This window comes from Ostrinia nubilalis, chromosome 30 (assembly GCF_963855985.1).
Source record: "Ostrinia nubilalis chromosome 30, ilOstNubi1.1, whole genome shotgun sequence".
In the NCBI taxonomy this organism is placed as follows: Eukaryota; Metazoa; Arthropoda; class Insecta; order Lepidoptera; family Crambidae; genus Ostrinia; species Ostrinia nubilalis.
Window position 1 is genome coordinate 6,328,527 of NC_087117.1, and position 26,801 is coordinate 6,355,327.

Here is a 26,801-nt window from a genome sequence, read left to right on the forward strand (position 1 = left end):
CCCCCAGGATTTAAAGTATCGATATCTTATCGACTCCATTTTATCTTTCTTCTCTCTAATTGCTTTTTTCAAAGTGTGCGTCACGTCACGCGGCCATTGATTGGCCATAAGGCACGCCTTCTGGCCAATCACAGCACTTTTAAGCCGGTTGCACATGTTGTCGTAGACTCTCAGTCGCTTTGTTTTTACACAGTTGAATGTGTGTGTGGGAGCTGTGGTGGGGGAAATGTGGGGACACTGGTTCTCGTTGTAGTTACGCGCGACTTCATATCTATTCTCTTTCTATGATCTGAGGTCAAATCTATCCTCTTTATAATAGTGTACGCGACTACATTACAAAGAACATTCAAATTCGACTATTGTGGTGAGACAACTTTTAACACGAGCATAATATTTTAGCTTAGTAGGTACGAGGAATTAACTTACTAATTTGTGCAATACAAATTCCTAAAAAAATAAAGAAATCCCAGTAATATCTGAAATTGTCAAATAATAACCACGAATAATAATGTAGATTCCACCAATTTAATTTAATAATAATTTGTGTACCTACTTTACATGGCGTCATCTAGTGCCATGTTAATAATTACTACTATTACTAGTTTAAAATATTTGTATTGTTTTGGGATCAAACCTGCGACCTCTCATATTATTCCTACACACGAACCAATATTATATTAACATCTAGCTACATTAACTTAGCTTACAGGGCAGATATGTACCATCCTAGACTGCATCCCACTTAACAGCAGGTGCGATTGTAGTCAAATACCTGCCTTGTTCTGCATTAAAAAAAAAACTTACTTTGCCGTCTACTAAAACTCATAAAACTATTTTTTTTTTGCAAATAGGCTTTCAAAAAGCACTTTGGCGCAAAAAACGCGTTTTTTAGAACACCCTATACCAGTTTACCTTCACACACACATCGGCCGTGTGTTAAATTTAATTGTTAATACATCTATCCTTGTACGAGGTATGTTTTTTCACGAAAACTATAGTTTTAAGGTGCTTAAGTTATAGTTAATGGTATAGTCACTGTAGTAATATATCGCGGTTTCGTTTGAGTTGATTTGATTATTCAAGTTTATTAGAAATCTACCAATTTATTATTATTACTAGTTTTTGCCCGCGCCGCGGCTTCACCCGCGTAAAATTTAGTTTGTCACTGATTGTCATAAATTATAGCCTATGTTATTCTGGGTTATAAAGAATAATACTGTTTTATCAAAATCCATTCAGTAGTTTTTACGTGAAAGAGTAGCAAACATCCATTTCGTACGCGTGGATCCCGTTTTACCCCCTTAGGGGTGTAGTTTCGTAAGATCCGTTCTTAGTGAGCACCTACGTTCTAAAAGGAAACTTGCAAAATTTGAGACTCCTAGCACTTGTAGTTTTTGAGATTTCGTGATGAGTGCATGAGTCAGTCAGTCAATCAGTGACCTTTCGCTTTTATAGATGAATAAATAGAGCATTTTAACAATTATGTACTTTTTTTTTTCATTTATTTACCAAATAAAAAGAATTACAGACAAAAATTGTTTTGACAGCATTCAGGAAACCACTAAGGTTTGTGTTAATCAATTACAGACGAAACCACGTGTCTTTCTTGTAATTTAGGAATCGTTTATGTATTACGAAAGGGCAAATTAGTTTAAAACATCTGAGCTGAATGGCTCCCATAAATTGGCAGCCGTATTCTGGCGGGAAAGCCTTTTTTAAGACAAAAAAAGCAACTTAAAAACGTAAAATAAAAAAATGTTTCTGACAAAGTGTTACAACCGTCTCCAACCACTAAAAAGCAAAAATGTATTTTAACGAAATATAAAGGGTATTTTTAGGATTTCTTACGTACTTACTCGTATGTTACTTATAATTTTTTTAAACGAATATTAAAGTGCAAAACAGTTTAATTTTGTAACATAAAATATAGGTAAGTACTTAGTTACATTTTAAACTTTAAGGCTGGGTTGCACCATCCTACTTTAACTTTGACAAACGTCAAAAATCTGTCAAACTCCATACAAAAAACACCGGTTATCGTCATAGTTACGGTCAAAGTTATGTGGCGGAACTCAGCCTTAAAGTTGAGTTTGCAATTTTACAAGTACATATAGTAATTGAATTTGAATTTAAATTAAATATTGTATTATCATATTAATTACTCAATAATAAAAGTTTGCCTCCTGTCACATAAAAAAAAATCTATTATAATATTATGACTTGTAATTCAATTTAAAAATGTAAGACCACTTATGTACCTGGAATTACGCAAATAAAGAAATTTGATTTGATTTGATTTGATTTGATTTGATATGGTTACGAGATCGCGCCGCAAGCACAGAATAATCCCCAGGGGTTGGTTACTTATTTGAAAGCAATTTTAGTTCTACCCCCACCACCTTTTAGAATGAAGCAGGGCCGGATTAAGGGTGGATAATTTTTTAAGGTTCAAATTAGGGTTTATTTTTCAATCGTCAGATATTTTTTTAACTAAAACATAAACTTGTCATTTTGACTTATTTCCCATTAATCTGTCAATGTTCCATAGTTATTCTTCAGTTAAAAATCATCTAAGCTTCAAAATGTTCTGTATTTATGTTTTACTTGGATAGGAAATAGAAAAATGGAGTGCTTAATTGAGTTTTTATAGCTTTGTATTATTAACTTTCTTTGGACTTCTAGAAATATTGGAAAAAGAATACAAATGAATAATTGTTACAGACACATTTATTTAACTTTAATTTTAAGGTCAAACTGTCCCAACAGAATTTTCTTTTTTAAAAACCTTAAAAGTAATTAAAATCGGTCAAAATTTATCAAAAAATATTCAGCTGTGAAAAGATAACAATAGACAGCTAAATTAGCATTAATATACATAACTAGCTGCCGCCCGCGGCTTCGTACACGTGGATCCCGTTAGGGGTGGAGTTTCGTAAAATCCCTTCTTAGCGGATGCCTACGTCATAACATCTACCTGCCATGAAAATTTCAGCCCGATCCGTCCAGTGGTTTGGGCTGTGCGTTGATAGATCACTATGTCATTCAGTCAGTTAGTCACCTTTGAGTTATTTAGTTAGTAATTTGATTATAGCTAAAAAAAACATCCATTTAATAAAAATAATGTCCCTTAATCCCCCCCTGTGCCCCCACCGCCCCCTGTTCAATAATTTCGCTTCTGCCCGCGTGGATTTTAGGAATAAGTCGTTCCAGACAAAAATAATACTATATCAGTGCCCTGGCTTCGCACATTTCCGCTCATTTCTGGTATAGTTTCAGTATTCAGGATTGTGTGTCCATTCTTTTAATATCAGTATGCTAATTTTACTTTATTAGATATTTTGAATTAAACTATCTTTTGACCGCGACTTCACCCGCGTGAAAATTCGTCTGTCACAGAAAAACTTTCATTCGCGCGTCACTGTTTCAAAAACCGGGATAAAAAGTAAAAAATATTTTGTCTTTCCCGGGACTAATTTGTCCCTGTTTAAAAAACCGGGATAAAAAGTAAAAACTATTTTATGTCCTTTCCCGGGACTCAACTATCTCTCTATACTACATTTCATCAAAATCGGTTCAGTGGTTTAGGCTTGAAAGCGTAACAGACAGAGAACAAACATTTTCATTTACATCAAAGAACAAAGTGTAATTAAAAAAAATGTTAGGATTTTCTGAATCAGGAAACCTACAAAATTACTATTAATTTATTGGAAGTTATTAATGTCCTTGATAACATAAATATTTGGCTAAAACGTAGCCTTAGAAATTTCTAGCTCGCATCAATATTTAAAACTATGTATTTCAAAGACTAAACCCTTGAAAAAGAGGCTGACAATGGTGACTGAGTATCTTGCGCTGCTTCTTCTCAGCACTGGCTCATTTACTGTCCCGAAGCAGTGGTAGGGTTAATACTGGGACGTGTAAAAGTGATTTTTAAAAGCCTACTTGCAGAAATAAAAATAGTCTTATGAGTTCTATAATATGTATTTAGTACGTAGGTACTTTAAAAAAAAAAAAATATCCAGAACGAGGAAGCTCTTGGCCTGCATCTCACCTGATGGTAAGTGACGATCAGGCCGAAGGTGGAAGCGAGCTTCACCCAGAATCCTCAACCACGGAGGAACTGGCTATCTTACCTCTAACTGCCGGAACACAACAATGCTGTTAACATTGTTGTTATGGCGACAGACTTCGGTAAGATGGTGGTAGCTAGCCAGGCAGACTTAGAACAAGCCCTTGTCGAACTTAATTCTTCTGATTAAATTCGTTGCGGGTTCGAAGACAGTTAGCTATCCTCCGGGATTGCGACCTTCACTGGTCGGGTTTCAGAAGGCCGACTGGCCGAGGATCCTGGATAAACAGTGTATTAGTAGACAATAATAATTTTTGTTCGACATCGTTTCGTCCGAATTAATGTTACTTACACGACACCAACTTACTTTAACCGTACCGTAACTATCACAATAACTGACAATAACCGGTATATTTTGTATGGAGTTTGACAGATTTTTGACGTTTGTTTCAAACTTAAATTAAGATGGTGCCTAACACTGTAATCATATGAGGAGTATAGATGACCCACGCTGAACTGTCCCACCAAACTCAATGACAGGGGTGCGCTACCATTGTTCAACTACATATTATGGTTTCCAACATGGCAAAAATCAGAACCAGCGATCCGGTATTGACGGTGGCGCCCCACTGTCAATGTCATGGACAGGACAGTTCAGTATTTTGGAACTATACCTTACATAATATTTTAAAATACATACTATTGTGATACTGATGTTGATGAACTAATTTAATAAGTGTACCTATAATACAAATAAAAAATCGGTTCATTAGTTGCATAGATTACTTGTTACAAACAAACTTACTTTATCTCTTTTGTAGATTAGTCACGTGCTTCACTATAAAAGCTAAAAGTACCTTTTAGCGCCATCTGTTATGTTCATAACGAACTAAAGTTTTAGTCAACGCCATCTGCCGAGCTAGCTTCGGCCGTTGCCTAGCAACGTAGCTGTTTGTTTTGTTACGTTTTTGGTCTTGGGTTCTCAAAAATTTTTTCTTTACCCCCAATATTTATAATTTAATTAATTTAATAGAAATGTTGAACATTGTGGTTAAAATAACTATACAGGGTGTTAGGTAAATGGGTATATGAGCCGATACTAGCCCATGTTAACATGGGCATATAAATGGTATGGTGAAGTCAGAAATTTGATATTGTCATTTTATTTTTTTTAATTTTCATACAAAATACATTTTATAAAATCCGATTTGTATGAAAATTAAAATAATTAAAATGAAGATATCCATTTTCTGACTTCACCATACCATTTACATGACCATGTTAACATGGGCTAGTGTCGGCTCATATACCCATATACCTAACACCCTGTATATCTAATCTTATCAAATCAAAATTTTATTTTGTATTTGAAATTAAAATAAAGAAAGATTCTTGCCTTTCTTTCTTTTATTTTCAAACGCTCTTAACTCCTTATCTTGCAACATAATGTAGTTAAACAACACAAAGTTGACGTGTTTTTTTATTTTATTTATTTACATAATTATCTTTATTGAAGAAACATACAGCCTTGTTTGAAACTTGTAGCTCAAATTTTTTTTGATACTTTGGGTGTCACGAACTTTTTAGTCGACTGAACTGTATAGATTTTTTTTAACTCACTTTTTTGTAATAAAAGTCCCTTTCTTCCTGTCCTATTCTAACGTTCCCTCTCCATCTTTCCAGGACGAAGTCCTAGCCATCAACGAGAAAGTGGTCCTACGAGCCGATGACCTGCTCAGCTGGGTGTGTAACGGCGAAGATTGGCGGTGGGGGCTCCGAGCGGTGTGGAGGGGCGCCTGTGCCCCCCCTGCGGACCCTCGACACACGGCTCCCTTACACCACACTAAGCTGGACTTCAGCGATGTTGAGAAGGAGAAAAATTCTATTGGTAAGTCACTTATAACCTGCTCAGCTAACTGATGAATGGTGGTGGGGGCTCCGAGCGGTGTGGAGGGGCGCCTGTGCCCCCCCTGCGGACCCTCGACACACGGCTCCCTTACACCACACTAAGCTGGACTTCAGCGATGTTGAGAAGGAGAAGAATTCTATTGGTAAGTTACTCTAGATGTATTATGACTTGCTCAGTTAATCAATGGCTGGCGGTGGGGGCTCCGAGCGGTGTGGAGGGGCACCTGTGCCCCCCCTGCGGACCCACGTCACACGGCCCCCTTACACCACACTAAGCTGGACTTCAGCGATGTTGAGAAGGAGAAAAATTCTATTGGTAAGTCAATCTAAGGATACATATAACCTATTCTGCTTGTGAATGGCGGTAAGGGGTTCTGAGTGGTGTGAAGGGGTGCCCGTGCCCCCCATGTGGACCCCCGCCACACGGCCCCCTTACACCACACTAAGCTGGATTTAAGCGATGTTGAGAAAGAAAAGAATTCTATTGGTGAGTCAATTAAGTATACTTATAACCTACTCAGCTTGTGAATGGCGGTAGGAGGTTCTTAGTGGTGTGGAGGGGCGCCTGTGCCCCCCCTGTGGGCTTCCGGCACACGGCCCCCTTACACCACACTGCCCCCTTACACCATACTAAGCTGGACTTCAGCGATGTTGAGAAGGAGAAGAATTCTATTGGTAAGTCACTTTTATCCTGCTGAGTTTGGTTTGTATCGATAACTTGCGGCAGGGGGCTCCGAGCGGTGTGGAGGGGCGCCTGTGCCCCCCCTGCGGACCCTCGACACACGGCCCCCTTACACCACACTAAACTGGACTTCAGCGATGTTGAGAAGGAGAAAAATTCCATCGGTAAGTAACTTTATAATCTGATGAGTTGGGTTTATATCGAAGACCGGCGGTGGGGGCTCCTAGCGGTGTGGAGGGGCGCCTGTGCCCCCCTGCGGACCCCCATCACACGGCCCCCTTAAACCACACTAAGCTGGATTTAAGCGATGTTGAGAAAGAAAAGAATTCTATTGGTAAGTCACTCTAGATGTATTATGACCTGCTTAGCTTGGGAATGGCGGTAGGGGGTTCTGAGTGGTGTGGAGGGGCACCTGTGCCCCCCCTGCTGACCCTCGACACACGGCCTCCTTACACCACACTAAGCTGGACTTCAGCGATGTTGAGAAGGAGAAAAATTCTATTGGTAAGTCAATCTAAGGATACATACCTACCTACTCAGCTTGTGAATGGCGGTAGGGGGCTCTGAGTGATGTGGAGGGGCACCATTTCCAGGGTAGGCTTTTCCTAGGAAGAAAAGCTTACCGAAGAAGCGCAAAAAAGGGCTAGGAACCGTTTTTTGCGCTTCTTCGGTACGATTTATTTTTTATTGTCTTAAAATATTTATTGGGTCGTTTCATCACAAGTGTTTATTCTATTACAGTGGACCCAGACAGCCCAGGCGTGGTAGTGTTCTCCTACCCCCGGTACTGCCGGTACAGAGCGCTACTCTCTCGACTGGAGGGCGTGCAGGGCGACTGGCTGAGAGACTCGCTGGTCGCCGCGTTGGGAGGGTACGCCGCGCCCACGCATAACACCAGGATCCTTTACTGCAAGGTACGTCAGTGCTATAACTGGTATTATACGCTGGTGCAAGCTTTTGACTGCGCCCTTGAAAAATAGTCATATTATCTTCAATCAGTCATTTCTACTAATCTGCATCCTGTACCCTGGCACTGCTCACACCACCAAATTTGATATCAGTGGCTCCGCAAACCCATCCTCGTAGAAAAAGTAACATCCATGGCAATAGGTAGGTAGGTAGCACAGTAGATAAATCAAATACACTCGCGAGCAAAACTATGGAATCACTTACATGAAGTTGTTTCCACGCGAACTTGTGTACTAACGAATTTGTTAGTAACAAAAAAAGTAGCACCATTTTAAAGATTAAACTTTTATCTTTAAATTGATACCAAATTCATTTAAATCACACCAGTATTTAAAAAGATATCCCGGCTGATGTGAAGAAGTAACGAAAAAGACATGTATGAACTGTTTGATACGTCGCGAGTTGCGGCCTATTTAGCCCCTATAAAAGCACGCGTTTTTAGATTTTTGCTTTCACACGTTGATTCATACACATCTCCGCTTCTTTTGACACTTTACCTGGGATTCTACACCTTCAGAAGCAGCACAAATCGTTGCACTATTGCAAGAAAGGCTCAGCCAGCGGGCTGTCGCACGTCAGCGCCACATAAGTCAGTCCTGGGTTTCGAAAGTTTCAAGACGCTTTCGGGAGACTGGTGGCTTTATCCCGAGACCAAGTTCTGAACAGCGCCGGTGCACATCGCAGATGGAAGACCGTTTTTTCATGTCAACCTCTCTATGAAATCGTCATTTGACTGGAATCGATGTCCATCAAGAGCTCAGAAATGTTCGTAAGATAGCTGTTAGCGAGTGGACAGTTCGTCTAAGATATAAGCAATAGAATTTGACTCCAAAAAGGCCTGCCACAGGCTCGAAACTGACGGCAGGTCACCGATAAGCACCCTTTCAATTTGCTCGTACACATCTCGATGGGAAGGCGAGTAATGGAGGCGAGTTCTGTTCTCCGATGAATGCAAACTGTGTTTGCAGGGCAGCAGTCGAAGAGGTCGGGTTTATAGGCGGCCTGAGGAGCGATTTGTGCAGTGCTGGTTAGCTGAAACAGTGGCTTATGGGGGTGGCTTGCTCGACTTAACATCGAGATGTGTACGAGCAAATTGAAAGCGTGCTTATCGGTGACCTGCCGTCAGTTTCGAGCCTGTGGCAGGCCTTTTTGGAGTTAAATTCTATTGCTTATGTCTTAGACAAACTGTCTACTCGCTAACAGCTATCTTACGGACATTTCTGAGCTCTTACTGGACGTCGATTCCAGTCAAATGACGATTTCATAGAGAGGTTGACATGAAAAAACGGTCTTCCCTCTGCGATGTGCGCCGGCGCTGTTCAGAACTTGGTCTCGGGATAAAGCCACCAGTCTCCCGAAAGCGTCTTAAAACTTTCGAAACCCAGGACTGGCTTATGTGGCGCTGACGTGCGACAGCCCGCTGGCTGAGCCCTTCTTGCAATAGTGCAACGATTTGTGCTGCTTCTGAAGGTGTAGAATCCCGGGTAAAGTGTCAAAAGAAGCGGAGATGTGTATGAATCAACGTGTGAAAGCAAAAATCCGAAAACGCGTGCTTTTATAGGGGGTAAATAGGCCGCAACTCGCGACGTATCAAACAGTTCATACATGTCTTTTTCGTTACTTCTTCACATCAGCCGGGATATCTTTTTAAATACTGGTGTGATTTAAATGAATTTGGTATCAATTTAAAGATAAAAGTTTAATCTTTAAAATGGTGCCACTTTTTTTGTTACTAACAAATTCGTTAGTACACAAGTTCGCGTGGAAACAACTTCATGTAAGTGATTCCATACTTTTGCTCGCGAGTGTATAATATCTGTGTAGGTAGTAGGAAGCGACGATAGCCGAACGGTGAAGGTGTTGAATTGGTCGACTCGTGATCATAGGAACAAGAATTCGATCCCCGCCACCGCTTGTCTCTTGTGGTGAACCCCTACACAGGGTTGTCTTTAACCTAAAGGGCCCTGGGCACTTAAGGGTTAAGGGGGCTGTTATGGATTATGGATATGGATATCTTATATCAACTGGAAAAAGGTCTTTTGAGCAGATCCCTAGGTCGGGGGGCCCTGGGCATGTGCCCAAAGTGCCCAGTGGGAAATAGGGGCCTGCATCCACACAAGCTTGCCACGAGGAGTTATAATATGCATTTACGAATTTCTTCTTCTTCTTGTTCTTATCGTGTCGACAACAAACCTGCATAGTGTCAGCCTAAAACTCCGCTACAAGAGTGGCGTTGTCAGCAGCATTCATTAAATCCTCCGGCGTGCAGTTGATCGGATAATATGCTTAAAAAAATCGAATATGCTTTTAATAAAAATGGTACCTACCTATCCTTTTTATCCCATGCTAATACTTCGACGATACTTGAAGCTATAATGATCATCCTCGTCTCCCAGGACACATTGCCATGAGGAGTTATATGCATTTACTAATTTCTTCTTTTTCTTCTTCTTCTTGTTCTTATCGTGTCGACAACAAACCTACACAGTGTCAGCCCAAAACTCCGCCACAAGAGTGGCGTTGTCAGCAGCACTCATCAAATCCTCCTGAGTGCAGTTGCTTGGGCACTTATTTTACCTAATATTTGATGATTTCTAAGCACTATATAATAGTCCATGAAAACAAAGGAATTTCGATTTAACATTTTAATTTTGTCTCCCAGGACACATTCGAATACGCCGAGCTAGAAGGCCACGAGTTCGTGTGCAACCAGTTCGCGCCGAAGCTGAAGGGCCGGCCGCGCGGGCGCCGCCGCCGCCCCCCCCGCGCCGGCGACCCGTCCCCCACCCCCTCGCCCGAGCGGCCGTCGTCGGAGCACGACTCGGACGATCAGAGGAGCACGCCCAGTGTGAGTATCCGTACTACTGTTAGGAGTAGATCTATTCTCATGATTAAAACACTAGATATTTAACTTTTTCTCACATTATATTGCCTCATTTTAAGATACAATTCATCACTTAGCACAAAAGTGCGGGGAGTCGTCCACAATGACAGCAGCTCATTCGCTATAATGATGTTACCGTTATTTGAACGTTTTAGATTTTTTTACAATTTAACACTAGTTAGGTACTAATACAGTGCTGGATCACCTACTTTAAACTCTTTAGCTATCTACACCAGTGTCCTGTGTGTGCCCGTAAGCTAGTATGTTTGATACTATAGATTGTCATATAATAATATTTACTGCCGTCTACTTATTTTTGGTTGATTGCAAGAGTTTGCTCTATTTCAATACTTTTTAGTTGAGTCCAGACTTCCTTGAGTATATCAATTTTTTTTTCTTATTAGTATCTCCGTCAGCAGGGATCAACGAGAGCCCCCGCTGAAAATCAGTTTCGAGACATGCCTTTGGTAGTCTCGATGTATTCTTAATTTCTGACAAAAAGCGACCTGCTTTTTGTCGTCAGAAGGGCATTTATTTGTTTATTATCCTTCTTATTAGTATTTTGATTGTGTAGGTAGATACATACCTTCTCTAAAATAAAATGTCTATTATATAAATATCCTATTTATTTAATATTATATAATCCTCTTATAACAGGTCGCGACCCCCCGCCGTCTTTCCCTCCGCAACGGAGCGGACCGGCACAGCGACGAGGACGACTACAAGAGAGAGGACAAGAGAGAGGAAAAGAGAGAGGAGAAGAGAGACACCACCCTCGAGGATAGAGCCTTCTTGCTGCAGCTCAGACAGTTTTATAGGGAGAGGAACGAGTCTATGCACGGGCATACGCTGAAAGACTGTGAGTAAATTAAATTAAATTCAAATTATTTATTGATGCTTATGTAAATCCACGAAGTTATAAATCCACAATTGATGTAATAAATCCACGAAGAAGACGGGTACGAGGAACGCGGGTTCGGTCCCCGCCAACGCTCGAGTATTGTGGTGAGCTCACTCGTGATACAAGCATATTTAGTTTATTACGAGGGGCTAGCGGAAGTATTAGTAATTTGTGTAATAACAAATCTAAATATTATAACTCAAAGGTGACTGACTGACATAGTGATCTATCAACGCACAGCCCAAACCACTGAATGGATCGGGCTGAAATTTGGCATGTTACCAACTTATTATTATTCAAAATCAAAAAAAAATCAAAATTAAAATAATTTATTCAGTTTATAGACCACAAGTGGCACTTATGAAAAGTAGCCCTTATGGGGCACTTTACATGTCTCCTTATCTTTTGGGCCCTACTAGCGCTTCGAGACAAACATATGGCAAGTGCTGAGAAGGTTCTGTGATGTTACTAATAATCTCTTGAAAAAAAAAAGGAAGTGACATCAGGCCGAAGGTGGAAGTGAGTTACATCCAGAATCCTCAACCACAGAGGAACTGGCTATCTTACCTCCAACTGCTAAAACACAGCTGTTAACAATGTTGTCATGGCGACGACTTAGTAGTAGTGGTAGACTTACGCCCGTATTTACAAACATTACTATGAGGTCTCACAGTGTGCGTGGACGCACAGGGTGTCACACGAACCAATCACAGAGCTCTATTCAACGCTGTGCGTTCGATTTGCTGATTCACTTGAGCAAGCATCGTTTGTGAATACGGGAGTTAGACAAGTAATAAGTACAACGGTATAAGTAATAGATTACAGAATTAACTGGATCTATCAGAAAATTCAATGTTTTCAACCTCCATACTAAATGTATGCCAGCCACACAATATTAGAAGTGTTTTTTTTTTTAAATAATAAACACTTAAATTGAACTCGTAAATTGCATTCTTATTTAAAATTATTCATGGAAAACATTGGTTTTAGGCTTTACTTGGTATAATATTATCAAGACATGAGTGCCATGACTATGGCAGTACTAAATGTATGGAGGCTGGAAACATTGAAGTTTCGGATAGATCCAGTTTATTTCGTAACTTATTATTGGTACCGTTGGATAAAGCTTGTGAATCACTTTCAGGATCAGTTACCAGTTTTTGGATATCTTGTATAGGTTTTAGTATTATGTGGTTTTACTAAATGTATGGAAGCTGGAAACATTGAATTTTCGGATAGAATCAGTTTATTTTGTAGCCTATTATTGATACCGTTGGATAGAGCTCGTATAGCACTTTCAGGATCAGTAACCAGTTTTTCGATATCTTGTATAGTTTAGAAATAATCGAGTGAGATCACTTATCGTTTCCACCCTGTAGATGACCCACGCTGAACTGTCCCACCAAACTCAATGACAGAGGGGCGCTACCATCGTTCAACTATATGGTTTCCAACATGGCAAAAATCGGAACCAGCGATCCGGTATTGACGGACGCCCCACTGTCAATGTCATGGATAGGACAGTTCAGTATTTTGGAACTATATGCTTGTTTTACCACCGATGTTGATGACAGATGGTTTCTTCATTCCAGTATCTCTCCGAGTGCTGTACGAGTCGGTGACGTCCCGAGGCGGGTACGAGGCGGTCTGCAGGCATAAGCTGTGGCGAGCTCTTAGCGTTGAACACCCCGCTAGAGCGAGGAGGCATTATGAAAGGTAATGGAGAATTGTAGTTTATTTATTGGGAAGAAATGAAGAAAAAATATTTAGTCAACACCTTAGGAGAACACACGGTGAAACGCAATTGCAACGAAACTGCAACTTCTAGTTACTTTTGAGTTGCATCTAAGTTTCTGCCATAGATTCCGTTGAGAGAACACATATCGCGACCATTTCAAACCGGTTTCAAACTGTTGATTTAAAGACGAAGCACACTTATCAACCTGGAAACGGGTCGTAACTGTATCGACTCGAGCCGGTCAGTATTCTTTGTATGAAACTCCATACTGCAACGTAAACTTATTCGTACTGTAACGTAAACGCCTCGCCTCGCGGATGACCGCGCGCGAAAGGCAATATGGTTTTAATCCCATTTCGAGTTTATAAGATTGCTATGAGCTTTAAATATGACCTGATGATTATGTATGTCTTCCTACAGATTCCTCCTCCCTAGTAGGTCAAATCCTCTAAAGCATTTGTTCCCAAAGTGGGGGGCGCTTCCCCCAGGGAGGCGCAATGACTTTTAAAGGGGGGCGCGGGCCATCTGTGTATTTAAGTAATAAAAACCTGCGACCGCTGAGAGAATGTATTCCAGACTGCTCGATACTACCAATAAATAATCTTGAGTGACTACTATTCCGAAAGGTCCCGGGTTCGATTCCCGGCCGGGCAGAAATTGAAATGATGAATTTTAATTTCTGTGATGGGGCTGGGTGTTACTATGTATAATATGTATGTATTTACAAAAAAAAAAGTATTTAATTATGTTTATATCCGTTGTCTAGTACCCATAGTACAAGCTTTGCTTAATTTGGGACTAGAAGCGTTGTTACTTCGATAGTGAGTGTAGTGGAAGTTATTAAATGAAAAGAGTGGACTGTATTTATTTATTTATTTATTTATTTAAAGGCACAACCACAGAATACAATTCAATAAAATTACAATGATAACTTAACTAGGTTTCACATTTAAATTATAAAAATATAATATAAAGTATAAAATTAATTGTCTATTCGGTATAAATTTACAATGATATCGAGACCGTTTAGTGCAAAGTCGTTGAAGAGAGTGCGTCAGGATCGTCTTCTTAGATGTTCGCTCGCGAACCGAACATTGATCGTTCGTTCGCCGAACGCTCGCCGCTCCCTCCGGTCACGCCGCCCGCGGGCAATGTCCGTGAGTAGACAAGCGTAGTGTATAATGTCCAGGGATATTATTATTATTATTTTTTATGCTAGACAAGGCAGGTATTTGACCTCAATAGCACCTGGTGTTAAGTGAGATGCAGTTTAGGATGGTACATATCTGCCCTGTAAGTGCCTATTCACTCTCGCCTTGAAAACGCCCGGATTATAGTGTTCAGGAAATACAGCAGCAGGCAGCGAATTCTATTATATTATTATCTATCTACCCACAGATTCCTTCTGCCCTACGAGAACCACTCTCGCCGCAACGGTCTGACGCACAACGGCCGCCTCCCCCCGCGGACCGTCGCGACCATCGACGTCACCTCCCCCCCGCGATCCCCGCCGCCCCCCTCGCAGACTGAGGTCGCTAAGAGACTAAGAACTCCATCACCAGTGGTAAGTTCATAGAAGTTTTAAAGCCAAAGGATGCTTAAACGCCCTAGGGCGCACCGGTGTACAGTTTGGGAATCGCTGGTTTGACGAAGAACTAAGAATATAGATGACCCACGCTGCACTGTCCCACCAAACTCAATGACAGGGGGGCGCTACCATCGTTCAACTATATGGTTTCCAACATGGCAAAAATCGGAATCAGCGTTCCGGTATTGACGGTGGCGCCCCACTGTCAATGTCATGCATAGGACAGTTCAGTATTTTGGAACTATACGAATAGCCATGATAGCCGAAGTCAGCCGAATGGTGAAGGGGTCGGGCTGGCCGACTCGTGATCCGGGGAACGCGGGTTCGGTCCCCGCCGCCGCTCGACTATTGTGGTGAGCTCACTCGTGATACAAGCATATTTAGATTAGTACGAGGGGCTAACAAGACTATTAGTAATTTGTAAAATCTTAAAAAAAAGTGAACTAACCAAGCGGCTGAAAGTGGCACCTTCGCCCATGGTAAGTTTTTAGGAGTTTTGTACACAAAAGGTGTCTCTTTGTCTCCTAATAGTGTACATTATAAGAAAAAACGAACGCCTCCCCCCGCGATCCCCGCCGCCCCCCTCGCAGACTGAGGTCGCTAAGAGACTGAGGACGCCTTCGCCTGTGGTAAGTTTTAAATAAAGCTTTTGATACAGCCAGCCAGGTCGCCATAGATGACACTTCGCTCCTCATCGCGCCATCTATAAGTGGCTGAGAACACTGTGGTAAGTTTAAACTCTAAGAGACTGCGGACTCCTTCACCGGTGGTAAGTTGTTTACAGTTTCATGCCCGAAAGTACTTTTGAGACAGGCTTCAGCTCTACCTGGTACTTAAAGTGCTACCAATCCATCTAAGTTACCAGCACCACTTACACCGACCAAGGTAGGTAACTAAGCGGCTGACACCTTCGCTGGTGGTAAGTATTTTGTCCACACAAGTCTCTACCCTTCTTGCTTACCTTTAGAGCTAGGTTTTAGTATCCAAAAGTAAACTATCCAAGTGTATAAAAGACCTTCGATTGTGGTTAGATTGTAGGATGTCAAGGCAGTTTTTAGGAGTTTTGTACACAAAAGGTGCCTCTTTGTCTCATAATAGTGTACATTATAAGTAACAACGCCTCCCCCCGCGGACCGTCGCGACCATCGACGTCACCTCCCCCCCGCGATCCCCGCCGCCCCCCTCGCAGACTGAGGTCGCTAAGAGACTGAGGACGCCTTCGCCGGTGGTAAGTATGATATTTTATCCCATAAATCAGTGTTTTTCAACGTGGGGGTCGCCAAGTATCTATAGAGGGGGCGCCAGAGGTCGAAAACTACCTCAGTAAAAAAGTCAGTAAAGTTTTAAGATAGATTTGTCCGAAATCTAATTATGTAAATGCGTAAATGTAAATGTAAACGTGGACCGACGACATCGTAAAGGTAGCAGGGAAGAGCTGGACGCAGGCCGCTACCAATCGATCAACGTGGAAAGCATTAGGCAAGGCCTATGTTCAGCAGTGGACGTCCTATGGCTGACATGATGATGATGATGATGAAATGCGTAAATGTTGTATGGATTGAAGTATTCGGTCCCTACAACATCTTTGTAACATTATAAAATGCATGAAAAAAAGCGAAAGGTTGGGGTTGTGGTCGGGGGGTCGCCAAATATTTTTCATACTAGGGGGGTCGTGTCATGAAAAGGGTTGAAAAACACTGCCATAAATAAAGATAGATGTTTTTGACACAATCGTCTACTTATCTCGTACCCCCTTCAAACTCAAATGTAGGAAGGTTTAGGAATACCTTTGACTGTGGTCAAGTCAGGTCACGGAGAGTACTCCTTCGCCGGTGGTAAGTTCTTAGAATTTGAAAACGCAAAGGGTTCTCTAATGCCCTTGGGGGCATTGGCGCACAGTTTGGGAATCGCTGGTCTAATTTAATTTTAAGACTTCTGAAGCCTGGTCACAGACCAGACTATAGCCATGCTACGAAAATGTTTATTTATTTATTTAAGTTAAGGCCAGACCAGCTACAGAGAACAAACAATAACAATACAATTAACACAATAACAAAGCATAATATTAAATAATTTAATAAAACTAATCTTTCTGAGGGTTATTCTGCTGCTCAAACACAATTTTTTTAATATATTGGTCCCACCCCCAATATTACTCTATAATTTTAAGCGGGAAAAGCCACGGGTGAACGCAATGATATTAAAGAACTATAGATATGTTACGTTCATAGAAATTACGATTTGAATCCGTGCCGAGCTATTCCAAATTGCACACATTGACAAATGTAACTGATAAGTGAAACAAAAGATACGAAATAGCACGCAAATGAAAGAGATAGCTATAGTTTTAACGATTCTGCACTAACTAATCTATGTCCGCAGCGCACGCATCCTTATCGCTCTAACGTCAAAACAAGATCGCTTTCTCTTTCTTAACTTGAACATGGCGCATGGCGTCTTGATTGTTTGCATAAATAATTGAAAATATAAATACTAAATAATTTTGCATAATCACATGTGGTAAGAGATCCCTTGTATTTTGTTTACTTTAGAGTCATAATTGGTACACTTTCGAAACACACACGATGGCATTTTTTATTTATTTTGGTAAGAACACAGGAACTTACGGTGTGGTACGCACGCGATTGCGCACGACGCAGGCCACACGAAGACTAAACACAAGACGTCCCAATTGGGACGTATTTGAGTATTCACAGCGCGAGCGCTTATAACATATCTGCTTTTGTTTTTATATAATATCATTGGGTGAACGCAACTAAATAAACAAAATAATCTATTCCACAGACAACAATCGACAACGAAACCGGCGAGTCGAAAGACGAACTCAACCTCATTTCCAAACCAGCCGAAGAACTGAACAGGGAGTTTTTGGAATCGTTGCCCAAAGACGAGAAACCTCTGAAAATCTCTGTCAAGCCGGTAGAGAAGCTCATCGAAGCGAAGCAGAGCGAAGAAGCGAAGGAATGCGAGCGGAAGCCGAGCGAAGCGAGCGGAGCGACGCTTAATGAGCTCGCGCATAAGTTGAATTTGAGTGAGTATTTTGTAGTTAATATTTTTGCATTTTTATGAGATGTATTTTGAAAGTTTTTGTACAACTTGATTGCTTTAGGAAATCTGAACATAATTATCCCAATTTCACCGTCTGAGGCAATTTTTTTTCTATTTTATATTGGTAAAAAAATTATTTTTGATTTGAATAGAGATTGTTTCTATTCACAACTTTAATGTTTCATCAATAAATTATATCACCGATAAATGCATAAAAGGTATAAATAACGACAGCCTCTACTTCTAGCATAGGATACACGCCATAATATCGCCTTATTGATTTTAGACGATGAGCCAAATTTTGTCATGTAAAATTTTATGATAACGTCGTAGCGTGCATCCTAAGTCGGCTGATCCCCTCCCCCATTGTGTGTACTGATCCCTTCCCCTCATAGCATGTCCTGATCCCTCTTCGCCATACCATGTACTGATCCCCTCGTCGCCATACCATGTACCGATCCCCGTTGTCCTACACTGTGTAGTGTGTACTGATTCCCTCTACATTATTACTGATCCCCTCTCCCTTCTATACATTGTACTGATCCCCCCTCCTCTTACGTATACCCATTTCCTCCTACACTGTGTACTGATTCCCCCATACCGTGTACTGATTCCTATACATAATAATGATTCCCTTTCCCCCCATATTAAGTACTGATCCCCTCTCCCCCTATACTATACTGTACACCGATCCCCTCTTCCTCTACATACCGTGTACTCCCTCTACAGGGTTTTAGGTAAAAGGGTATATGAGCCGACACTAGCCCATGTTAACATAATTATGCATATAAATGGTATGGTGAAGTCAGAAATTGGTATCATCATATTATTTTTTCAAATTTTCATACAAATCCGATTTTATAAATTTTATTTAACTAACACCCTGTATACATTATACTGATCCCCGCTTCCCCTCAGGCAACCCAGCGGGCCCGTACGTAGCGGTGGCGCCCGAGACTCGACTCAACGGTCACGACGCGAAGCCCCTCGAACAGGTGAGTATTTGTCGGGCTTGGCTCTTTCTTTTCTTTCTTCTTTATGTTTATTTAACCGTTCGTACTCGTAGTTTCTTAAGGTGAGAATAGACTAGCGCAGGGGTCTCCAAACTACGGCCCGCGGGCCATTGCCATCAATCCGGCCCGCGACAGCTTAAGAAAGACTTAAGTCTATGTGGTGGGAGGAAAAATTAAATTTTTTATGGTTCTTGCAACATACCGAAAAATTATTATGAAAATTATAAATAACTTGAAAAAATCGAACTGGCTAAGGCGGGAATTGACCCCACGAATTACTTACTACAATATGAAATTATAATGTCAAGGCTTCAACGTTTGGAGACCAGGGGTCTCTCTAGAACATTTAATTGGGTCTGTTAAACTTTGATCACCTGAATTAAATCACCCAGGTGATCAAAGTGGACTTCAGGCGACACTTTGGTGTCCTTTGATCACGCATGGATAAGATCACTTTTAGTCCAGTCGATCGTGGCAAGGAAGGAAAAAATACTGCATGATTGTGTACTAAACTATGCTGTTTCACTTAAGATTCAAAGAAGTATGTAAGTGGTAGATCAAGTTGGCAGGGTTGACCTAGGTGATCTTATCCATGCGTGATCAAATGACACCAAAGTGTCGCCAAGAATCCACTTTAATCACCTGGGTGATTAAATCCAAGTGATCAATCAAAGTGGAAAATACCTTTAATTGTAACAGAACAACGTGCCGCTCTATGAAATGTTAGTGTCACACTTTCATGAACCAAACGACCGTATATTTTACCTGTATTGTACCATTCGTAAGAACTGTTACATTACATAGTAATGCTCTAGTCTCTACTCACCTTTACTTTCAATTTAACAGTTTATAGGGTAGAGACCCCGTTTATGGTCACTGTAATTTTTTTAACATTTAATTATAAAAAAAAATGTTAAAACTTCCAAAGATTAATTTAAAGATAAATAAAAGTATAGTAATAATATAAAGCTTTACAAATATTTATTCTATAGCTATTTTACATTATAGCTAAAATTTAGAGCGGCAAAAACTTTAATCTCAAAATCATATTTACCTATAGTGACTGAGTTTCTTGCGCTGCTTCTTCTCAGCACTGGCCCATTTATTGTCCCGAAGCAGGGTTAGGGTTAATACTGGGACGTGTAAAAGTGCTTTTTAAAAGCCTATTTGCAAAAATAAATGAGTTTTATGAGTTTTTATTACGATTTTAATTTTGTTTGCCATTAGTATATTAAATACTACGTATAAATAAGTATCTTTTTCTAACGTTAGTTTGATTGTGTTTTAGCAGAAGACTCGTCCCGCGGGCCGAAGCTCGCTGCGCGCGGTGCGAGTGAAGCCCACGCGACCGCAGCACACTCCTGCTAACACACGTGAGTATTCTAGGGCTTTATCTAAAGCCCGGTCCGTGAGCACGTAAAATTTTGTCCAGTGACCCCAAGCTACCCATCCTTATCGCTCGCGCGTAAGTACATATATTGCTGTCGCGACTGTGCGACGGGCGCCCGCGGTGTGCGAGCGCGACAGCAACATAATTACGCGCGAGCGATAAGGATGGGTAGCTTGGGATCATTGGACAAAATTCTACGTGCTCACGGACCAGGCTTTATATCTATCTATACCAATATTATAAATGCAAAAGTAGTAAACCACTGATTTTGATTAAATTTGGCATAGAGATAGTTTAAGTCCCGAGAAAGGACATAAAATAGTTTTTATCCCGATTTTTGAAACTGGCGTCCCTGTTTCGCGATTTTTGAAACAGGGACGCGCGCGATCATGTTTTTCTGTGACAGACAAAATTCCACGCGGGCGAAGCCGCGGTCGGAATGCTAGTTTATTAATATTTGGAAGACCAGGGTTTTGTACAATTTATAGCACTAAAGAACCCCATATTCTTCACAGATAGACCATTTAGTATTGTTGGATACAGGGTGTTGATTTCAATCCTCGCCGTATTTAGGGAGTTGATTACAGCTTATTCTGATCACTAATCAGTAAATAAATTGGCTTTGAAAAAAATTTAAAACGAACTTTAACTTTAGAGAAAAATACCTATTTACACTACCTACTTTACGTGTAGGCTATCCGACATAATAAGCGAGCGATCCGCGTAGCTCGATGGTGCCGCAGTGTAAACTTATTGCAGTATGTATTGCAATCCACAGTACCTACAGTTGAAAAAAAATCCACTTTCGTTTGTAATATTTGTTGAATAAAATAAAATAAAAAATGTATTTATTGCCTTCGAACCATTAGACATAGGTACAGGTAGTTAGACTTACAACTAATAAGTACACCGAAGGCAATTGGACCTGGCTCAGTATACGTTGTAAGGACAGATCCTTGCAACACTGGTTTTCAGCCATGCCCAATTCTCTAGATGTTGAGCGAGAATAAAGTTATGAGGGCTTAAGAAATAATTATAAACTTTGAAACAATTATAAACTTTTTTGGTGGATAATGCGTTTATTTAAGTCATAGATCACCTAAATAAATATGGCGAGGATTGAAATCAACAGCCTGTATAGATAAAGGGTAGTATAATTAAAAAATAATCCAAATTGTAAGTTAAAGTTGTACTACTCTTTGTACTTGCAAATATTAAATGTCTGTTTCTCTTAGTAACGCCTATAACTTAGTTGGAGTGCTTTGTAGAAGGTTTTTAGGGAAAAAAATACGAAAATTGCGCAGAAAATGTAATGAATTGAGTAGACAAATAGTCACAATTATATTATTGCACACCATCTACTCTGCAAACCATAACAGGAATTTTTTTTGTGAAAAATTTAAAGGATTTGTTTGTAAACCATTTGTGAATTACATTCGCATTCGCCGATCAGTTCTACACAAGTTCTCAACCTGTTAATTAGTGTGCATACAATTGTCAAGATTTATATTGTAATTATCTTAAATAAATAATCAAGAGTTTCAAGAGTTTCCTTCTATCAAGACAACTACAACACATATCTTGTACCATCGCGTACACCCTGTATTAATTTTATTTGTATTATCTACAGCGCCCATCCCGCCCGCGCGCGGCTCGCCCCCCCCGCTGACCAACTTCGGCATCCACCACCCGCCGCCCGCCAACCACAGCGACGACGAGATTGTCGAGGTGAGTCACAATATACAGGGTGTGAAACAGGTCGTACAGGTCGAAAAAGTTTAGTGTAGGCCGCGCTGCGAGAGTTAGGCGATGTCGCGCAGCGAGAGTCAAGACGATCTACACAAGTAATGATGTGTAAAGAGCTATAGCGACGACGAGATTGTGGTAAGTTGCTAGTATGTAGACACGCGCTCGCGTGTTAGCCAAGTTCAAGCAACAGAACTGGCGAGAACCGTGTGTAATATTACAGCTTTCTTAGAAATAACACCGCAGCTTCGTGTGAGCTGAGTCGTCTCGTCATCTTCGCTCCCTACACACGTGAGTTGCTAATATACAGGGTGTTTCGAAAACACTTACAGCTCTTTTAATCTTACGCTCGGCGTGAGCTGAGTCGTCGTCGCCGCTGCCTTTAGAGGTAAGTCGCTAATATACAGGCTGACTTTGCAAGGTGTCGCCTTTAGAAGCGACTAGGAAATAGTAACTTAATCGATTTATACAAAGCACTACTAGAACCATCTTGGTTTTCCTATATATTCTTGTCAGGGTAAAAAACTCCGACACCGCGATGCAGGATTGTAGGTGCGGTAACGTAAGCCAGTCATTGTAGGTGTCGGCGCCATTTGTTGGTTGATGATTGGCACTAAAGCCTGGTCCGTGAGCACGTAGAATTTTGTCCAATGACCCCAAGCTAGCCATCCTTATCGCTCGCGCGTAATTATGTTGCTGTCGCGCTCGCACACTCACTGCGGGCGCCCGTCGCACAGTCGCGAGGACCAGGCTTTAGTTTGTAGTGGCGCGTCGATGTTGTCATACCACATAAGAATTTGGCAGCACCTTGCAATGTCGCCCAGTATATAAAGTGCTTAGATACATACACCCGCAGCGCCCGTCCCGCCCGCGCGCGGCTCGCCCCCCCCGCTGACCAACTTCGGCATCCACCACCCGCCGCCCGCCAACCACAGCGACGACGAGATTGTCGAGGTCAGTCGCTATATACAGGGTGTTGATAATATACAGGGTGTGAGATATCGAGTATAAATCGCGCTGCGAGAGTTTAGGCGATCAATACAAGAAATGATTTGTAGCGAGTTAATAGCGACGACGAGATTGTCGAGGTGAGTCATACAGGGTGTTGATGATATACAGGGTACCTGTAGGTCTCGCAGCGAGAGTTGAGGCAATCAATACTAGCAAGCTATAGCGACGATTGTCGAGGTCAGTCATACAGGGTGTTGATGATATACAGGGTACCTGTAGGTCTCGCAGCGAGAGTTGAGACGATCTATACAAGTACCTAACGATGTGTAGCGAGCTATAGCGACGACTAGATTGTCGAGGTGAGTCATACAGGGTGCTGAGTGTGACTTTACATCAAACGTTGTCATTAGTGAGCGCGTAAAAAAATGTCATTAAATGTATGACGGATTGTACAGCGCCCCTAGCGGGAAACGTTCAAAAAAATTTTTTTCATACATTTTTTAATGTAAACTCACACTCAGCCCAGAGGTGTGAGCGGAGTCGTCTCTTTCTTCAGAGGTGAGTTGCTATGAGGAATTTGTAAAGTGTCGCCTCAGATCATAGAAGGGAATAGATATGAAGTCGCGCGTAACTACAACGAGAACCAGTGTCCCCACATTTCCCCCACCACAGCTCCCACACACACATTCAACTGTGTAAAAACAAAGCGACTGAGAGTCTACGACAACATGTGCAACCGGCTTAAAAGTGCTGTGATTGGCCAGAAGGCGTGCCTTATGGCCAATCAATGGCCGCGTGACGTGACGCACACATTGAAAAAAGCAATTAGAGAGAAGAAAGATAAAATGGAGTCGATAAGATATCGATACTTTAAATCCTGGGGGCAAGGCTCGAAATTGGTTTAAAAAATGCTTGTATGAAAACCTTTTTATTATTATACGTTATTATTATGTTCTTTAACGATTTTTGCATAAAGGAGTCAGTTCCATTTTGTATGGACGAAAAACTCAGAATCAATTATTGGGACTAAATGAAGTTACCTTATATTAATTTACCCCAACCAAAGCTCAATGTCGTTATCGATGGAGTATAGAAGTTATAGACTGACAAAGTTTGTATGAAAAGTCATGGGTTAAGTAGGTACTTGCGATTTTAACAGTATTTACAATATTGGTAATATATTATTATTTACTTTAATAATAATAACAGGATCACTGTAATTATTATTAACTACTATCGCGCATTAACTTTTTAATTATGGCGAAATTCGTACCGCCTATGTTTATCAAAAATAATGCCTATATTAGGCTTTCAACTAGCTCTTATAGTAATTACATAGTTGACAGTTACTAATCCCTTCTACTATTGTTATTGTTTTTGTAAAAACTTAAAAATCGCAAGCAACTCATGATTTTTTCATTCAAAATTAGAAAATAGAAAATAATAATTTACTTCTATTTATCGATAATAGGAAACCGTATTAGAACACGAGCCCTGCACTATGTTACGACCGGCACATGCGGCCGTACTGTGTATTTTCACGCGTCAGTGGATATCGGAAGAAATAAAATACATTGCGCAGTAGTTACGCATGACATAAAGTGGTTGCTAACTAAATCGTCAATGTACAACGTGTTTGAATTTTTATCACCACTAATTTCGATATCGCAGTAAATGTCACGGCACTGAATTCGTTCGTAAAAATGGTTAGTTTTTTTTATTTATAAGCAAAATACCAATGGATTTGCAATACTTACATGTGGTAAATGACTTCATTGTTCCTGTAGTTCTTCGTTTCACTTATGTTATTGCACGTTACGACGCATTATCCAACAATATCGGAGAACATTTCCTCAGTACGACTGAATCGCGACTAACCTGGCGTCGCGGGCGATGTTCGTTTCTGGGCATATCGCGGAGACACGCGCCACGCCCCCGTTTCACATCTATTCCCTTCTATGATCTGAGAGTGTCGCCTTTAGGAGCGACTTAGAATTAGTAACTGAATCAACCAACTTCGGCATCCACCACCCACCGCCCGCCAACCACAGCGACGACGAGATTGTCGAGGTCAGTCATACAGGGTGTTGATGATATACAGGGTGTGAGATATCGAGTATAACTCGCGCTGCGAGAGTTTAGGCGATCAATACAAGAAATGATGTGTAGCGAGCTATAGCGACGACGAAATTGTCGAAGTCAGTCATATACAGGGCGTGAAACAGGTCGAAAAAGTTTAGTGTAGGTCGCGCTGCGAGAGTTGAGGCTATCAACACAAGGGAAGATTTGTAGCGATTTATAGCGACGACGAGATTGTCGAGGTGAGTTGCTAGTATACACAGGGTGATTAGACAAACACCCACAACTCTCTTAAGCTCAGTGTTAGACGAGAGATGTGGGGCGCAGCTGGCAGGCTATTTCCACCAAAGCGGTGCGGAAATAAGCGAAGAGGAGACGTGTATGTAAGCTGTGCGTAACTGGGTGTGAGACATCGAGTATAACTCGCGCTGCGAGAGTTTAGGCGATCAATACAAGAAATGATTTGTAGCGAGTTAATAGCGACGACGAGATTGTCGAGGTGAGTCACAATATACAGAGTGTGAAACAGGTCGAAAAAGTTTAGTGTAGGTCGCGCTGCGAGAGTTGAGGCTATCAACACAAGTGAAGATTTGTACCGAGCTATAGCGACGACGAGATTGTCGAGGTGAGTCGCAATATACAGAGTGTGAAACAGGTCGAAAAAGTTTAGTGTAGGTCGCGCTGCGAGAGTTGAGACGATCTATACAAGTAATGATGTGTAGCGAGCTATAGCGACGACGAGATTGTCGAGGTGAGTCGCAATATACAGGGTGTGAGACAAGAAGTACCTATAGGTCTCGCAGCGAGAGTTTAGGCGATCAATACTAGCAAGCTATAGCGACGATTGTCGAGGTCAGTCATACAGGGTGTTGATAATATACAGGGTGTGAGATATCGAGTATAACTCGCGCTGCGAGAGTTTAGGCGATCAATACAAGAAATGATTTGTAGCGAGTTAATAGCGACGACGAGATCGTCGAAGTCATATACAGGGCGTGAAACAGGTCGAAAAAGTTTAGTGTAGGTCGCGCTGCGAGAGTTGAGACGATCTATTCAAGTAATGATGTGTAGCGAGCTATAGCGACGATGACATTGTCGAGGTAAGTTGCTAGTATACACAGGGTGATTAGATAAACACCCACAACTCTCTTAAGCTCAGTGTTAGACGAGAGATGTGGGGCGCAGCTGGCAGGCTATTTCCACCAAAGCGGTGCGGAAAAGAGCGGAGAGGAGACGTGTATGTAAGCTGTGCGTAACTTTCAGCTATGGGTCCGTGGCCGAGTCCCCCTGTTTTCGACGCACCCGTGGTCGACGCCCCCGGTCAGTTAAATTTGATTTGAAGCAATTTTTAATTAAATGTACAGTCAGGCACAAAAATGTTTATAAACGAACTAGTTGTGCCCGCGACGTCCCTATCTATAAACCCACGAAGTTTGTCTACCCTTTCGCCAAACATTCTGTATAATAACAATTAAATAACAAGTCTTTAAAATAACTCTACTCTCTCTACAAATAAAAGTTGAAATTATAAAAGTTTTATTAAGTATTTATAATCAAAAATTAAATACAACATTTTTATTTTTGTAATAATAACAAAATTATTATATTTTTCATTACTTTTCGTTGACTGTACTTAGTGCAAAAGCCGAAAAAAATATGATATTAAATTAATTTAAATCGGGGGCGTCGACCACGGGTGCGTCGAAAACTGGGGGACTCGGCCACGGACCCTCAGCTATCAGTCTTGCTACTTTCACCGAAGCGGAGCGGAGTGGAGATGTAGAAATAATGAAATTTTATTGGGTTTTCAAAAC

At 41.2% G+C, this 26,801-nt stretch overlaps 1 protein-coding gene across 1 annotated transcript in view; it reads left to right on the forward strand.

The window, feature by feature from the left end:
* The window catches only part of LOC135085950 (AT-rich interactive domain-containing protein 5B-like), a 108,661-nt gene that overhangs the window by 77,216 nt on the left and 4,644 nt on the right, over positions 1-26,801 (forward strand). Inside the window, exons 4-14 of the mRNA XM_063980733.1 lie at positions 5,753-5,961; positions 7,384-7,573; positions 10,291-10,476; positions 11,170-11,371; positions 13,006-13,129; positions 14,550-14,715; positions 17,545-17,791; positions 18,727-18,803; positions 20,110-20,194; positions 21,842-21,958; positions 22,814-22,911. Coding sequence (XP_063836803.1) covers positions 5,753-5,961; positions 7,384-7,573; positions 10,291-10,476; positions 11,170-11,371; positions 13,006-13,129; positions 14,550-14,715; positions 17,545-17,791; positions 18,727-18,803; positions 20,110-20,194; positions 21,842-21,958; positions 22,814-22,911 — 1,701 coding nt within the window. The remainder of the gene's footprint in view (positions 1-5,752; positions 5,962-7,383; positions 7,574-10,290; positions 10,477-11,169; positions 11,372-13,005; positions 13,130-14,549; positions 14,716-17,544; positions 17,792-18,726; positions 18,804-20,109; positions 20,195-21,841; positions 21,959-22,813; positions 22,912-26,801) is intronic.